Source organism: Gobius niger (assembly GCF_951799975.1).
Source record: "Gobius niger genome assembly, chromosome: 8".
Classification (NCBI taxonomy): Eukaryota; Metazoa; Chordata; class Actinopteri; order Gobiiformes; family Gobiidae; genus Gobius; species Gobius niger.
This window is the reverse complement of record NC_136859.1, coordinates 20,981,209-20,997,442: the sequence shown is the minus strand read 5'-3', so window position 1 is coordinate 20,997,442 and position 16,234 is coordinate 20,981,209. Positions and strand designations below refer to the sequence as shown.

The window sequence follows — 16,234 nt, the reverse complement described above, 5'->3', positions numbered from 1 at the left end:
TTTGTCCACCATCAGGAAGTTGTAGGTTTAGTCACACATTCTTTCACTATTATTATCCAGCTGCCATTGTTTTGGCAATATGTAGCTTTCGCGTCTCATTGGTGACACCTGTGGTCAGTATTTGTCATTGCACTGTCGCCTGACCGTTTATTTGTATCAAGAGTGTGTTGTATTTGAGCTCAGAATATGGAAGCCGGTTTTGAGGGGATTAACCTCTTAACCCCCACCTTAACTGAGTGTAGTTTCTCTAGTTCGACTTTACCCTAATCTAAAAGCTTCTGGACTGGAGCCAGTGCAACGCCTCATTTGAAAGCTAAAACCTACAGTGTTTTTTTGCTACATTGTTGTTCCTTTTTTCACGTTCTTTTTCATCTAATTTTTGTCACTTTTTTGCTGCACTTTTATCTCTTTTCTGTCACATTTTTGTTGTGTTTTTGTGGCTTTTTTGCTGCACTTTCATCCCTTTTCTCCCCCGTTTTTTTTTTTGCCTTTTTTGTTGCGTTTTCATCCTCGTTTTCTTTTAGTTTGTGTTGCTATGTTACGTTTTCGATTTGGGTAATGTCAAACGGGAGAAAATGTGCTTGGTAGTTGTAGTTGTTTGACAAAAAAAGAAAAAGTTGTTTTTCTAACCATGCAGTGATTTTATTATTTATGTAGAGTTACTTGGACAGTATGGGAAGACTCACTTCTCTGAAAGTTTTACACGTGACCATATCAGTTTCTCATGATAAATGTTATTTTAACAAAACCACTCAAAGACGACAAACTCTTTCAACCACATCCTTTACATGAAGCACCTCACCATCGTCAGTGTTCTCAATCAAATTGTACTTTTAAGCTGTAATACATAATGCAGGATCCCTTAAAGTCTGTCTTCATCTCTATAAATATTTACATACCGTCGATGTTGAGAAAGGTAGGCTCTCTGACATGCAAAACCCCCAATGCCAGTCCGCAGTTGTTTTTCTTTGGTTTTGGCTTGCAGACCTGCGCTTTCGAACAGTGAGTGGAACACCTCTTTAAGCCCACACAGACGCTCTGTAGTCAAGCCATGGGAGGATTTCAGTGGGAACCCTCTCGTCCCGGTTGTGGGAGCGTAGCACCGTGTATATCAGTGTGTGTGTGTGTGTGTGTGTGTGTTTAACAGCACATCTATTGGCCTGTTCACATTTCTGCTCTCAAAAACTCTTACAGGATGTGTTCTTGTGTATACGCCTGAAGGTAAGAGCAGGTTGAAAACACAAATCCTCTGCCAAGTTCACAAATCGATGCAGGGAAAAGTTTTGCAAGAAACTTAGGACGTTTCGGTGTTGCATAATACATATTCACACTTGCCGTCTCTCAGTTCAGCGGTCCCCTACCTACTCCCCCAGTCACCGGCTGGACCGTCCTGTTACAGCCAATGGCAAAATCAGATGGTGTATCAGAAAGCGAACGAGGGGCGAGAAGCTTTGAGGTCGCTGGTCTAATTACACTTGGGAGAGAGTGATTGGAGTTGAGAGGCGGAGGTTGAACGCTGCTGTGGATGGATGTGTGGAGCAAGGGCAAGTGGACAGACAGAGCAGGAAGTCGACGATAGAAGGAAGAGATTCAATTTAGATTTGAGTCAAAATAGTCCTGGCTTTAGACTAGCGGCTACAATATTAGCTCAACAAGATTTGCTTTCTCTGTTGATGGAGATGGGAATCAGCCTTTTGGTACATATGATGGGTCTTGTAACCTATAAATATCAAGTACAATATCAAGTACAAGCAAAAAACATACAAGAGTATAACAGAGTAAGTTTTAGTGATCAGTGATTTTCAACCTGGGACTAAGGTGCTCCCGGACGTATGCGAGATCTTTTTTTAAAGCAGAACTAAGTAACTCAAACCCCTATTGGCCACAAGCGCCACTGCAGGTGTCATAGCATGTTGCAGTTGTTTACTCATTAATTGTCCGTGAGAGTAAATACTACACTGACAGAAAAGACAAAGGGAGAGAGGGATATTGTACATCCAATTACACAATGGAGATATTTTTTTTCACTCAAACTTGGCTGTAAATACTGTTAAAGTGGCGCTAGCCCAGAGTTAGCTTTGCCCGTTAGCCTGTTAGCTTCTTCTTTGTGATTCCATTAGTGTGTACTGCGCCACCGACCCGTAGGCAGCAAAGTTGCAATTGTGGTTTTCTGGACAGAGACACCAGGGGGAGACGAAAGACCCCCCCCCCCCAATCATCCCATTAACACTTGTATTACCCCCAGAGGGACTACATAAAGGATTTTTAAAGTTACTTAGTACTGCTTTAAACATAAAAGTACAATTAGACAACTGTTTTTGTCGTCACCTTAAAAAAAAAATCACTTTCTGGCAGGTTAGAGTGTAGTCTACTCACCAATTTTGTGGTGCTTAGGTCACACTTGCTGCTTAGATGTAAGTAGTAGAGTCATTTGTAGTGAAATAGAAATAAAGTTACTAAAAATTAAATCATCTAACAGTATGTTGCTGTACTACAATTTTATGCAGAATGCTGCTTCAGTCTCCCCACGGCCTATTGTCTCGTCTATAGGCATGTGGTCACAGAAAGGGTGTAGCCTGGAGAGAAGGAGGTTGTTATGGACGACAGCTATGGTTCTGAATAATACTTTGTGGCATCTTTTGTTTAAATCTGAGGTAATGATGGTTTAGTAAACGCCTATGAGTGAGAGAGGAATGCTGCTGTGGCGTATGGAGAGTTAAGGAGGGGGGGGGGGGGGGGGGGGGGGAGCTATTGGCGGCTATACGGACCGGAGGAGCACCGAGGGGTTAACGAGTGGTGTGAGAAAAACAGGCTGACTATGAGGAAGAGGAGGACGGGTGTCTGTGTGAGGCAGGACAGTACAAGCACAGATTTGCAAACACAAACACACAGACACTCACACACAGATTGGACTCATGGGAGAAAGTCACATTCACTGACTTTAAATTATGCACAGTAATGGCAGGATATCTCTTCGACTCACAGGTTTCAGTGATATGGCTTATTCCTGTTGTGGAGGCCATTTTAAAGACATTGGTCCATTCAAATTTGGATTGTTTGTAATTTTACATCACCTGTAAAGTCATGGATAATTAAGATCTGACCGAAAGAGTGCAATGTAGTTTGTGTCTGATTTATAAAGAAGGGACTGTTATATTAAAGCTGGTCTCAAGTCTGGAAACCCAATGAGTAAAAACAGTCCAGGCTTTATGCAAGTTACTGCTCCATGTGATGTGCTCTATAATCATGACACAGTCTGCCTGAATAAATGGTAAAAACTGTGTCAGAGAGCAAGGGCATTTGTGTAAAAATCTATACCAAATCAATATGTAAGTCGTGCCCATGTGGTTTTATTACAGCCTCACAGGCCAGTATTGTGTTTGTGCTATTACCAAACCTAGAATCAGTTGTGTTGTAATCACATCCTGTAGAAAATGTCTGTTGTCTCTTGAACTAAGCCGTTAAGATCTTTGACTGTTCAAGCTGCAATACTTTTTGAATTTTTATTTGGCCTGTATGTCCATCTATTTTCGAGTAAAAGCACACTTTGTTAGATATCAGTTTTGTTTCCCAAACCTATCAGCAACAACGTAAACTAGGAGAGTAAATGAGGAAATGTGTGATCACCTCACACCCTTTTCAGTATTACTCCATAATCCTTAGCAGCACGGGCCAGTCCCCAAAATGTGAGATGACAGTATTGACCCAAACACCTGCCACTTCCTTCCCCATGCACACACAAAACCCAGTAGTGCTCCCTTCTTTTCCATCCTTAAAGCCCTTCTCACGCAAATAGACTGCAGCGGGCAGGATCCCGCTCTGCCTATTTATCAGGGCAGGGGGGTGAGGCTGAGACTGGACAGACAGAGCAGACCCCCGCCATTGTTCAGGCCAGGGTTTAAGAGATGGGGAGGGGGGGAGCAGGGGCAGGGATGGGACTAGGACTAGGATGGGAATCACAGAGCCCAACAATACCTCAAAGCCCCCCACTGCTCCTCGTACTTATGAGAATGACCCGCTCTGACAGGCCAGGGCCGGGTTGCCACTTGGAACAAACGGCACCAAAACAGCAGGAAAAACGTATACTTGATCTTCAACTCATATACAGTGTTTCTAAAATGACTACTACCAGCAAAACAACTACGGACAAGTACTTGCACCACCACTACTGTTTGCAGTTTGCAGTATAAAACAGCTTAAGGCCACTGTCTATTTTTTGTTGACTAGACAAGCTCAATCTATACCCACCTTTGTCAACAACTGTCTCATACTCTGCACTTCTTAGTCACCCTGCTCTCATCATTCCTAAACCTCTGCATAAGTTTGCTTTATCCTGTGTAGGTGGATATGCTGTGTGTGTGTGTGTGTGTGTGTGTTTGTGTGTGTGGTATCCAGCTGTGCGTTAGCCCTCACACAGCATACCTCTTTGTCTGCCGGTTTAGGAGCAGGGTGGGAGGTGAAGCGCAGTTTGTTCATAATGGACTATTGATTGCTCTGGGAATACATCGGCCCTGTACTGCGTGTGTTTGTACATTATGTGTCGTCCATAGCGTCCCCTGCATATCCCGCACTTAACACTCTTAAATGACCAACTATAAAAGAGATACCAAGTTGTCTTTTTTTTTTCTTTTTTTTCTCACAGCACGGCATTGTTTGCGTGTTGTGAATGCGCAACCTATGTGTGTCAAGCCTTCTCAATGTGGCCTGTATGAGGCAGTGTTAAAAGCCAGCTCTGTGCCCGTTCGAACTTTGAAAAGTCATGTGTGGACAACGTTAAAAGAGAGCTCTGTTTTTGCTGCTTGATTCCTCAGTTCTCCCCCTTACAGATGTGAGGACTTACACAGAAACTTGACGCTTTATTTATCGCCACTGTGCATTTATGCCGAACCTCAAAAGTTGCTACTGTGAGGGAGAGAAGCATTGCAGAGTAGCAGAGAATCACCCACTGTTGTCAAAGATAAGATAGCAGTGTGTATTATACAGACCAACCGCAGCAAAAAATAGGCTTCTACAACTACTATAACACCCACTTCTATTAAGGTCACTGCCAAGCTAATAACTGGTTCATAGCTGCAATTTTTACCTTTTCGTACTCAGGTTTATCTGCATACATACCTCATATAAGTTTTTTACCTTCCAAGAACCACCATACTTTAATCAAGGTCATATCAGGATTAAACTGTCTAAACTGAGTCAAAACCATGAAAAAATAGATAGACTTAACTAACAGAAATGCATTACTAGAGCATTAGAAAATGACCTGTTTGGGCACCACTGCTCTATGAGAAAGACTAAAAACAACTTGATAAGTAATTAACAATTTTCATGTAACAGTGAAAATAGAAGAGGTTATATCCTCCCAATGGGTTGGTTGAAGTCACTTTTGTAGGATATCAGGACTCTTTTCATAACTTTATGGGTGTATACTATGTTCATGTACTTGCATAGAATAATACCCACAGATTAAACACAGAATGGTGTTGCAGCTGTAAACACTTGTCTTGTTGGCTCACACACTTTGACACTGGAGACCCAGTCCAGATGTGAGCATCAGAAATAGCCGGGCTGTACTGAAGGGATGAGTGGGAAAATAACAGCGGATTTCCTCTTCATGCTCTGGTCAGGCCTGTACTGTACAAAGAGCAGCAGCAGCAGCACCTAAACATACACAGAGAAGAAAAGAGGAGAGTTTGTTTTCATTTAACACCGGCTCGGCCCGGCACTATATGGCAAAGGGCAAAGCTGGGAAACTGATGTTAAACGTTTGTACTAGATATTTTACATAGCTATTTTATGTTTAAGCTGGTGTATTATCATTGACACTGAACAGTTCAGCCTTACATTTTTACATTACATTTAAATGGCAATAATTTATACCCACTAACTTCCCTATATGTGCACGTAGTTAAACCGCATGCCTCTTCATTGTACACGCCACACAAAACCATCATCTATAGAAGTGAACAGTCATTTTCCACACTAACCTTCACTGTATCATATTAATTTCCTTTGCGTTAGAGGTTAATTAGCTGTAGGATGTCAATGACAAACTCGCTTCACAAAGTCATCTTCAACTGTTCTTGAACGCCTTTTGAAAACGTGTGCATTTCCCTATTCAGAGTTCATATTTGCTGATGTTCTCCATGTCATGCTGTATGGCCATTATTACATCTCTATTTGGCCCCTATGACCAAGAAGGCCTCTGCATTGTCTCCCTTGTGCTGACTGTAATCGTATTACATTTCAATTTGCACATGTGACTGACTGCTGGATGACAGCCTGACCATTGAAGAGGCATCACCCCTTGCCCCCTGTGACCCCCAATTGAGAAGGCCATTTAATATGGAATAAGATCATTATCCACTGATTTTAGCGGCGGAACTGGAGGGAAGCACTATTATTAATGAGTAACTGAGAGATGTGAGCACAGGGAGCTGAGCACATAGAGGAGGGGCGTTAAGTGGCCAGATGAATGAGACAGTTGGCCTTATGGTCTGTCACAGATTCATTTTAAATTTAACTTAACTACATGTCAACAAATCAATTGTTACCGTACATTAAAATTGCCTCTAGAATATAAATTCTTTGATAGTTGCTTGGAAAAAAAGACCCCATTCAGCTATAAAATGTATGATATACATTATGTAGAATATAATTAAATTCATTACAAATATTTGGCATTTTATATATATATATATATATATATATATATATACACAATAATAATCTCCTCTATTATTAGAATGTATATTGTTCATGTTTCAATTACACGTATTACCCTAGGTAACATACAGTCAAAATAGTTTGACTCTTGCCTTTTCTTAAGACAATGTAATAATACCTTACAGGTCAGATCTTTTCAGTGTGATATCAGTCAAAATTGCACTTCTGGCTCAAGAAATGCCTCGCTGGCCACAGCTTACTAAGCACTCTGGGCTCATTTCAATAGCATAAATCATTGGTAGATAGATAGGTGCAGGGTAGTCATTTTCGGCGGCCGAGTTTAAGGCATATGATTGTTCTTGCACTAACTTTCCTCCTCCACCACCTTATCCTCTTATGATTATGATCAATTATCCAGTTATAATTATATGCTGGCAGTAACTCAGCTTATGGGCCCTAGCACTTTATATAATAGCCTGTAATAATGCTGTCAGTCACTTTTCACGTAGATCACGGTTTCAGGCGTTCTCATCAGCTGAAATTAATACTACACTTTCCCGGCTAAATCTCCTTTTATGTTCCAAGGCTTTGATGGTGATGGCTTACCGCTGTAGCTGCTGCTGCTGCTGCCGCTGCTTCTGCTGCTGTGAAACGTGCCAACAAATATGGAACACGCATACATACAGCGGCGGAGCTTTAATGAGCTGACTGACCTGACAAGGAGGAAAGAATAAAGATGTGGTTTACTCTCTAAGTGCTTCGTGTAAAGAGATTAAGACCCACATCAATATATAATTTAAAGCATCCACTTATTTCTGTTAACAAAAGAAAAGTGGCATGTACGGGGGCCAATCAATTTGAAAAGTGTCATTATATAAAGTAAGAACATTTACCATTTGTCATATGTTTTTTTTTTTCTTCTTCTGGTTAAAGCCATGTTTCATTATTCAAGACACAGATTTGATATATTTTGACGTAAGTCTAATGAGCTGACAAAATGAGTGACACACATCTGCTGCCAAAATTAAACTTCCTTCACTTTTTCTTTCTTCTCAGTTGTGCGTTTCTGTGGCGCGGTGACCCCATTCAGCTACAGTTAGAGAAACAGATCAAACTGTCTCAGAGCCACTTCCTGTTGTGCACTTGCGATCCCTGTCATGTGATAGTGTCTGTTGAGGCCAGTGCACGGGGCTGGCCGCGGTGGGAGGGAATACGGTGGCACTGTGCTGATCTTGCTGACGTGAATGCACCCCCTCCTCACCCTAATTGTGTAAAGTGTCGACTCAGCCCGTGTGTTGTAGTGCATGGCCAGCACAAGTATGTCGTAGCAGAGGAGGTTCTTTGACTGGAGACATGCATACATTATTCATTTAAGCATAAATATGAAGAATGGGATGCATGCTATGTGGTGTAAATAGAATATGACTACCCTGTAATTTATTTGTCATTGTGATACAAAAACAATGGATTAATTATACGTTTTCTTATATAGCATAACATTACATAGTTATAGGCTACGTTGCCTTAGGGATGACCATGAAATATTAATAATTACTTGTATATACATATATATACATATATTATTTTTGTCTTAATGCTAATTGCTCAATTGATAATTAAGTTCATCATGTATAGTCCGGTTCATCTATGTTTAGATTTCCACTAATGTTGGATTTTCATGGAGAGTATAAGAATATATATATTTTTGGAAACTTTATGGTATAAGGCTTGTCATTTTGGTCATCGCTATGGCAACACTGGGAAAAAAAAAATATATATATGACATGGATTTCATTAACTTTTTTGATTGGAACGACCAAATTGAATTTTCTGCCAAATTTTGTAAATTTCCGCCAAACTATGTTTTTTTTACTCCCATATACATGTTATTATCGCACCTTGTTGCACCTCTTTTTGTTTTTTTTTATAAATCAGAGCAAATGCAAACACTGTTTTTCTGATTATTTATTTTTGCTCATTTCATAAATGTATAGTTTTGAAACTCTCCACAAAATTCCGACGAAATTACAGAGTGAACCAGTATTATGACACTTTTTGTGCTGTCAGTGTTGAGAAACTAACATGTATTTTTCCTATTCATATTTTCAGGTGGATCATCCTGGAGCAGCTCTTGCAACTGGGCCAGTCTCGTGCCTAAACCCATTCAGACATGCAGTGGACTGAAGAGAAGCTGTGGATATAATGCAAAACAATGCCTGACACAGTGAAGGCTTGAATGGACACCCAAGTGACACAAATATTATTAATCATGGTCATATAAAGTTGCGAATACGTTTGTATTTGTGCAAGCTGCGCACAAAGTAAATGAAGAACGCTGATGTTTAGAGGTGCCCTGGACACTGCTCGATGAGTCGCAGATAACAGTAGATTTTGGATTGAGCTTGAAAAAAGGGCCCAAAAGATGTCTTCAGTTATGAACCTTAGAGACAATGTGGAAGTGATGGAAACGGATAGCAAAAAGATTGTGGATGAAAATGCCCTTCCTGAAAGTGAATTAGATGGCGCCAATGAGAAAGGTTCCTTCAACTGCAATGTCTGTGGGCGCAGCTTTCCTTTCCTCAGCTCCCTGTCCCAGCACATGAGGCGGCACACGGGGGCACGACCCTACAAGTGCCCCTACTGCAACCACCGCGCCTCCCAGAAGGGCAACCTCAAAGTGCACATCCGCAGCCACAACCTCGGGACGCTCTCTACTCACCACTCCAATGAGGATGAAGGCGCGGAGGAGGAGGAGATGAGCGTCTCAGAGGGGCTTGATGGCGGAACGAGTCCGACCAAAAGCAGCTCAGCGTGTAACAAGATGATCAATGGTAACGGGGTGGAAGAAAGTCGTAGGAAGTTGCCTGTGAGGAGTCTGAAAAGAGAGAAGTCGGCGTCAGACATGCGGCCGTTCTGTTGTCGCCTGTGCGGTTTCGAAGCTCAGAGGGAAGACCAATTATTGAGCCACATAGAAAAGGTTCACATAACCGCGGACACAGAAGAAGACAAGGAGGAGGCCCTGTCCGAACCGGATGCAGCGCCGTCTCAAGAAGATGGCAGCTTCCCCTGTGAGACGTGTGGACAAGTCTTCTCCCAGGCCTGGTTTTTGAAGTCGCATATGAAAAAACATGCCGGGATTTTCGACCACTGCTGCCGAATCTGTGGACGTCGTTTTCGCGAGGCCTGGTTCCTCAAGTCTCACATGAAAACTCACAACACAAAATCAAGGTCACGATCGAGAACCGACTCAGCTGAGCATCCCGCCACCATCAACGATGTAGCTCAGGACCCTGAAAGTGTTCCCGCCATTACATCCGTCTATCAGATGTGCTCCAAATGTGGCAATCTTTTCCACAGCAAAGAAAGCCTCCGGGTGCATGATAAAGTCCACAGTTTCAGCTACGGCAAGAAATCACACAACCAATGTAGGCCGTGCGAACATGAGGATTCCCCCGCTGCTAAGAGACGTTTCCTTGACTACTTAAATCTTAAACCTGTTGAGGAGAAGCTGCAGAATGAAGAGGAGGGAGGTGAGGAGGTGCCAGGTCAGAGGATTCCTGAACTAGATCCGGTTTGCAGCTATCAGGCTTGGCAGTTGGCCACGAAAGGCAAGGTGGTGGAACCAGTGGAGCTTTGTTATAAGACATCTAATGTAGGAGGAAGTAACACTGAGGAGGCCTTGGCTTCAGCCGTGGTGTTTGAAAAAGAGAGCAGTCGTTTTGTCCTACAGGGTCAGGAGAAGAGAGGCCCAGGCAGACGCAGCAGCTCTGGGCTGGGGAGTCACACGTCTTCAGGGGAGCGCACTCCCGAGAGCCTCAGTGACTCGGAGTACAGGCCCGCGTCTCGCCAAGACCGTAAACGAGCCTCCCAGTCCCCAGCTCCTTCGAAGACCAACGAGTGCTTAGAGTGTGGGAAGGTGTTCCGCAGTCGCCACCAGTTGATTGTCCACCAGAAAATCCATAGTAAGGACAGAGGAGGCAGGGCATCTGGAAGAAAGGATAATACTTTGAAACAGGAGCCCTGTGGCTCAAACAGTGATCCAGAGTCAGGCTCCCCAAGTCGACCCAGCACTCCGGGATACGGAGACTCTCCGCCAGCCTCAGCATTAGGACAGGAGGCCTCGGAGATGGGCTCTGCTAATGCTGGCAAAGCAGGTGAGTCAGTATGCTTAGCAGTTTGTAAATGCACTAACTATCCCCCACAACTCTGCAGTATTTTTAGTCTATGGCTTTGATTGTGAGGTTTAGTTGTTGCATACTTTCCTGATGGCTAACAATTTCATAATTTGCATAGTATAAATATTTAAATCCTTGAGTGCATAGGCATCTAATTACGGGGACATAATTTTTTCTTGTTAATTAACTCCAAAATCACAAATGCATTTTTGCAGTCACTTTGATTTCTCACACAGAAATGACTGGCACTTTCCAGGTCTCCCACTCGGGACCTCTCACTCTGTTTCTGTAGTAAACATCTGTTCATGAAATGTGCTTTGTGTGGGCCAGGGCTTGAGCCGTGTAAACCAGAGCCCCCCTGTGGTGAAACCATAGAATTACATGTGATCTCAGCTCTTGCATATGGAGTCACACAGTAAATAAACTTCCTAGTGTAAACAAGTGCTGTTTTTACAAATCTGCTCCTCATCAAGATTATCCAGTTTTGAGATTTATTAGTAAAATAAAGTATGCTCTTTTCAATGGCTCGCCAGCACAGGGGATTTTTGGAATGCCTTTCATTTTTTTCACCTCCACCAAACGATAAACACAGCAGAGCAAAACAAGAAAGGCTAACCATTCAAGGTCAAAATCTGCCAGATTCATCACAAAAGAAGAGAACGATGCTATAGGCTCAGTTACTGTACTCGACCAGGATACAATGTTGTGCTTACTGCTTGGAAGTGATTGTTTCCACTCTTCCCTGTTAGTAGAGACTTTCAAAAATAGCCACAGCGTTTCTTCAGGCCTGATCGAGCTGTGTGCTATTTCAGGTCTTCCTGTCTCAGGAAACTCCCCACACCCCCCCTTATCTCAGAGTGAATATGCTTTTTGCTTCTTTCTCTGCTAAGAAAACTATGGCTTTATGTTTGCTTATTAAGTCAACATCACCCGTGTCGTTTGCAGTGTTTCAAGAAATTCCCATTAAAATATCAGTATCAAACTATCAAATCAAACACATGCTAAACTTTGATATCGGGTTTTAAAGGTAGCACCCAAAGGGTTTTTCAACAGAAATAAACCCAGTTGTTCAAATCAAATATTGATTTTACTGAGAAGTAATCTCCATTCACAAACCTTTTAAATAATGTTAAAGTTCTTTAGGTTTTGTTAAATCCACTCTCTGCCATTTCAAAAAGCCTCAGAGCCCAATGCGTTGTGTTGTAAAATCTTATGGCTGAAAAGAGTTTAAAAAGGAGATACATACAGTACATGCAGTATATACATACATGCATCACTATAGGTTAAAACAGTTAAGTGGTAGTTATAGTTGTAGTCTATCCGTCTAAGGTTATTTTGTGGGGCACCTTACTTGTCTCTCGTCTCTTCTTAGCAGTGAGGGAGTCAGGCAGACTGATGTCTAAAGGATTGGTTATTTATAGCCCCCTCCCAGTGGAGTGAGATGCAGGCAATAGGGAAAAGACAATCAGAGGACAGAGATGCTACTTTACCCCACTGTGCCATTAGTAACATTCCCATCATTATGGTTAAACTGTGCATATTAAGATGAAATTATGACACTTGCTTTTCTGCATACCAAAACAACATTGACATTTGAATCATCTATTTCAGGTTATGCTGCATGAGATTAATATAAATATTTAACCATTAAAAGATTTAGAATCATGGGCAGTTGTAGTAGTACCCATTTTTCCTTCTGAAAAGCGTTGAATTGTGGGTTGCGGTTTACAGATTGAAAGTAAATCTTTAATAATTGTTGGCCATTTTTATGAACAGGACCATTTAGACTTGCTACAGATGAACACAACTTGACCCTGGTGGTCTGAGCGGTGCGGGTTGCCAACAGAAAATCTAAATAAAAAGCAGATGTTTGGTTACTACTGTTGGTGAAGAGACAGACAATGTACTTCTGTAAAATAATTCACACATGAGAGTGCAGTATTTCTATTGAAGTAGTCGGACAAATTAAAAGTATTTGTCCTACTAATAAGACAAATTGTTGTTGTTAGGAGTAATGGTAACTTAAGTTAACTCAGGTCATGTCTGCCACCTTGTGGACACTGTCCACAACTACACCAACACAGATTTATACCAACAAACTTCTACATTACAGTAGTGTACGGCTGCAAGTGTACACTTACATCTGTACACTGTAAATATTTTGATCATTATTCATAAGCAGCATGATTAACTACTGCATATATTCATTATTATGTCAACTATAGTTTTACATACATAGGCCTATTTAGATATTTCTTTGAACATGTTTATCATTCACTGAAAATGTTTTCAGAAAATGGCTATTTTAAGTTTACTGTTTCAGACTGAGTGTTCAGAGGGCAGCGGGCCTGTGTAAAATATCATATTGATAAATGCTGCACCCTGGTGGTAGCTTAGGGGAACTTGCCCAGATGACAGCATCAGATGAAGACACATTGCAGTGAAGTAATGAGCTCTGACTTTTGGCTGTAGCAGCAGGAGCTCTGTACACTCCTCTCTCCGCAGTGGCTGACCTTTCTATTGTGATTTCTCTTTCCCACAGACGTGAAGCCCTACATCTGCAGCCTGTGTGATTTTGTTACCACTGAGTCCAGTGTTTTCAAGACTCATATCCGTGTACAACACCCTGGTTCCCATGACAACAGTCCCAGCCCAAGCTCCAGCTCCGACCGAGGGACCCCCAGTGGCTTCTCTAAACTAAAGAAAGCTCTTCTTCATGGCATGAACAACTCTGTTTCCTCTTCTACTGACATTTCCCCAAATCCCTCTCCGCTCGACCCAAGCCTGATGCCTGTAGACCTGTGCGTTAGAACTGAGGGTCATAGGGGTAAAAGCACCATGGCGTTGGACCGGAAAAACCTCCCCAGTCACAAGTGCTCCTTCTGCTCTCACTCTACACGCTATCCCGAAGTCCTATGGATGCACCAGACAGTCGCTCACCGCATCAACAGCAATAGCTCAAACCTCGCTCCCAAATGGGCCCCAAGAAACACCCCAAAAAGCTCCAAAGAGAATTCACTGTCCTGGAGGAGACGCACAGGCCCGCCCCTTGTTCTGGAAGGAAAGGAGTGTCCACCATTGATTCCTCTGTCAAGATCCAAACGTACCCAACCCCCAAATCACTCTAATGAATCAGTCAAGAAAAGCAGACCAAGCAGTCATTCCTCCACACCCTCTCCATCCACTGCGTTTTCTAAGAAGACATTTTCCAGCCAAAGCGGTAGGCCTCCTGTACGTCCACATGGGGGCAGCACCAGCTCCATAAGATCCACCGCAGATCAGAGTCACCAGGCCTATTTTAAACCAAAAGTAGACATCTACCCTCGGGCAGCCTCTTCTTTGGAGAAAAGTAAAAACTCCTTATTGCGTTCTTCTCACCCTGGTTCTAGTTCCGTTCAGGCCCCTCGGACAAATGAGCGCTATGTGGTGCCTCAGGAGGGGTTGGGGTTCATGCTATCCAGTAAACATGCGCTAGCAGACTACAACAGATCGAGAGAGTCCCATCACCAGCCCGTGTCCTCCTCTCACAGCCAAAGCCGAGTCAATGCCACCAGGCCGAGCGCTATCACACACAGCTCCACACACAGTTATCTATCCACACAAGTGCACGGAGGAGCGCCACAGAATCCCTCTTCTTCTACCGCTTTGGCCTCAGAAGGTCACAAAGAGGTCAAGCAGGAGTCAGTATCGGAGACTGCGGCGGAGATGCCAGCAGACGTCCTCGGCTTACTGAAGAACTACAGCCCACATGAACTGGCAGCGCTCTATCACCGCTGGGGAGCAGCCAATGCCCTGTTGGATCCCACAGGTAACAATGCATCTTTGTTTTCTATGTGTAGGTGGGTGGATAAATGATTTTCATGCAAGTGGAGCAGGACTGCTTTGCTTGAGCGATGCCCAACTTTCTCAAATCTATTCTTTGTAAGATTGGGTGAAACAAGTTCAAAAGCCTTTAACATTTATTATTGCACAGTTGTGATCAGTTTGCTTTTAATAACATTCTTCTTCTTTTATTTAAAATAGGTTTAAGTTTCAGTTGTATGAATCTGACGGAGTTGGGGGAAATCTGATGGAGTTGAGGGCACTGAGAAAAATCAGACATCAGACATCTCTGTCCAGAAAAGTCAAACAAGTCAGCCATAAACTCTCAGACAGAATTTAATGACATACAAATATTTCCCTTCTATTACTTTTTCGTGGTGCACTGAGGATGGTTGTTATTTCCTCTTCTGTTAGCGTTCTCATAACCCCTATAGATGCCTGAATTCAATCTAGTCTTGGTTTAAAAAATATGTAGTATTGACGCGACTGAGGCGAAATTCTTCAGGTGTGAGGGAAACAAATAGTTTTATGTTTTGTCGGAGTTCTAAAGAATTACCAATTTGCTGGAAATGTTTTTATTGTCAAATGCTTTTGAAATCGCTTCACGCCCCCTTGTTAAATCATCTACTTGTAAGTATGTTTGAAAATGTGTGACCTATTACTATTTTCATGGAATTAATAATATTAAAGTTACACTGTGGGTCAAGCACCAACAATACGAGAGCAAATCTACTAAGATGTTTGTACTAATATTTTCTGTCTTATATTCAGTACTAAATGTTATTTATTCAATGCGTCTCACCCGAAATTCTAATAAAATGGCCAAAAAGGGGTGCAACAATAAGAAAGTGCACTGTGAACCTGTAGACAACAGTTATCTGTACAAAACATGTTAGTGTCAGGACTAAAAATCAAAATCAGGCCTTTTTGGCAGAGGGCACACAATATTTCATGTCGAAGACTTTTTACAACATTGAATCATGAAATTAGCCTCGTTTAAGGCACAATAATAATCCCACATTACGACACCGAGGAAATAGCTGCAAGATAATAGCTTGAGAGAAAAATGTCACATTCACAGAGGTCTCTTGATTCAAGCTGTTATGAACAGCGCTGACTAGATATGACAGACTAAACTAGGACAAGACACCTGCAATTACACATCCACATATAACACCATTAGCCTCCTGAGCAGACTGTGGGCTCTCACTTCAACTCACCATCTGGCAGCGCGTGATTGACAGACACATCCGCTCCTGTTTTCTGACAGCCCTTTGAATAATCTAAAGGGTGCCACACGCATGTTTGTGAGCCATGCTGCAAGGGTGTATCTGGGGCGGCTTCGCGTGTGTGGCTTTGCGTCCATGTGCGCTTAGTATTTGAGTGCACAGTGTGTGTGTTTTTTTTTTGTTTTTTTTTTCCTGTGAAAGATGTGAGGGAACCTTTGCAACTCTCAGGTCTGCGAGGCATAGACTGTAGCTGTACTCTCCCGGAAAGCTGTCACAAACAGTTTGGGTCACGGCTCTGCTGATGAGAGACTCGCGCAGATGCGAATGGAGGGCGGCGAGGCACAC

At 42.5% G+C, this 16,234-nt stretch overlaps 1 protein-coding gene across 6 annotated transcripts in view; it reads left to right on the top strand.

Annotated features, from left to right (window-relative positions):
- The window catches only part of LOC306966371 (zinc finger protein 516-like), a 39,151-nt gene that overhangs the window by 14,121 nt on the left and 8,796 nt on the right, over positions 1–16,234 (top strand). For all 6 annotated transcript variants that reach the window (XM_079561113.1, XM_079561115.1, XM_079561112.1 and 3 more), the window contains 2 exons: positions 8,773–10,817; positions 13,381–14,646. In XM_079561113.1, coding sequence (XP_079417239.1) covers positions 9,086–10,817; positions 13,381–14,646 — 2,998 coding nt within the window. In that variant the 5' untranslated portion in view covers positions 8,773–9,085. The remainder of the gene's footprint in view (positions 1–8,772; positions 10,818–13,380; positions 14,647–16,234) is intronic.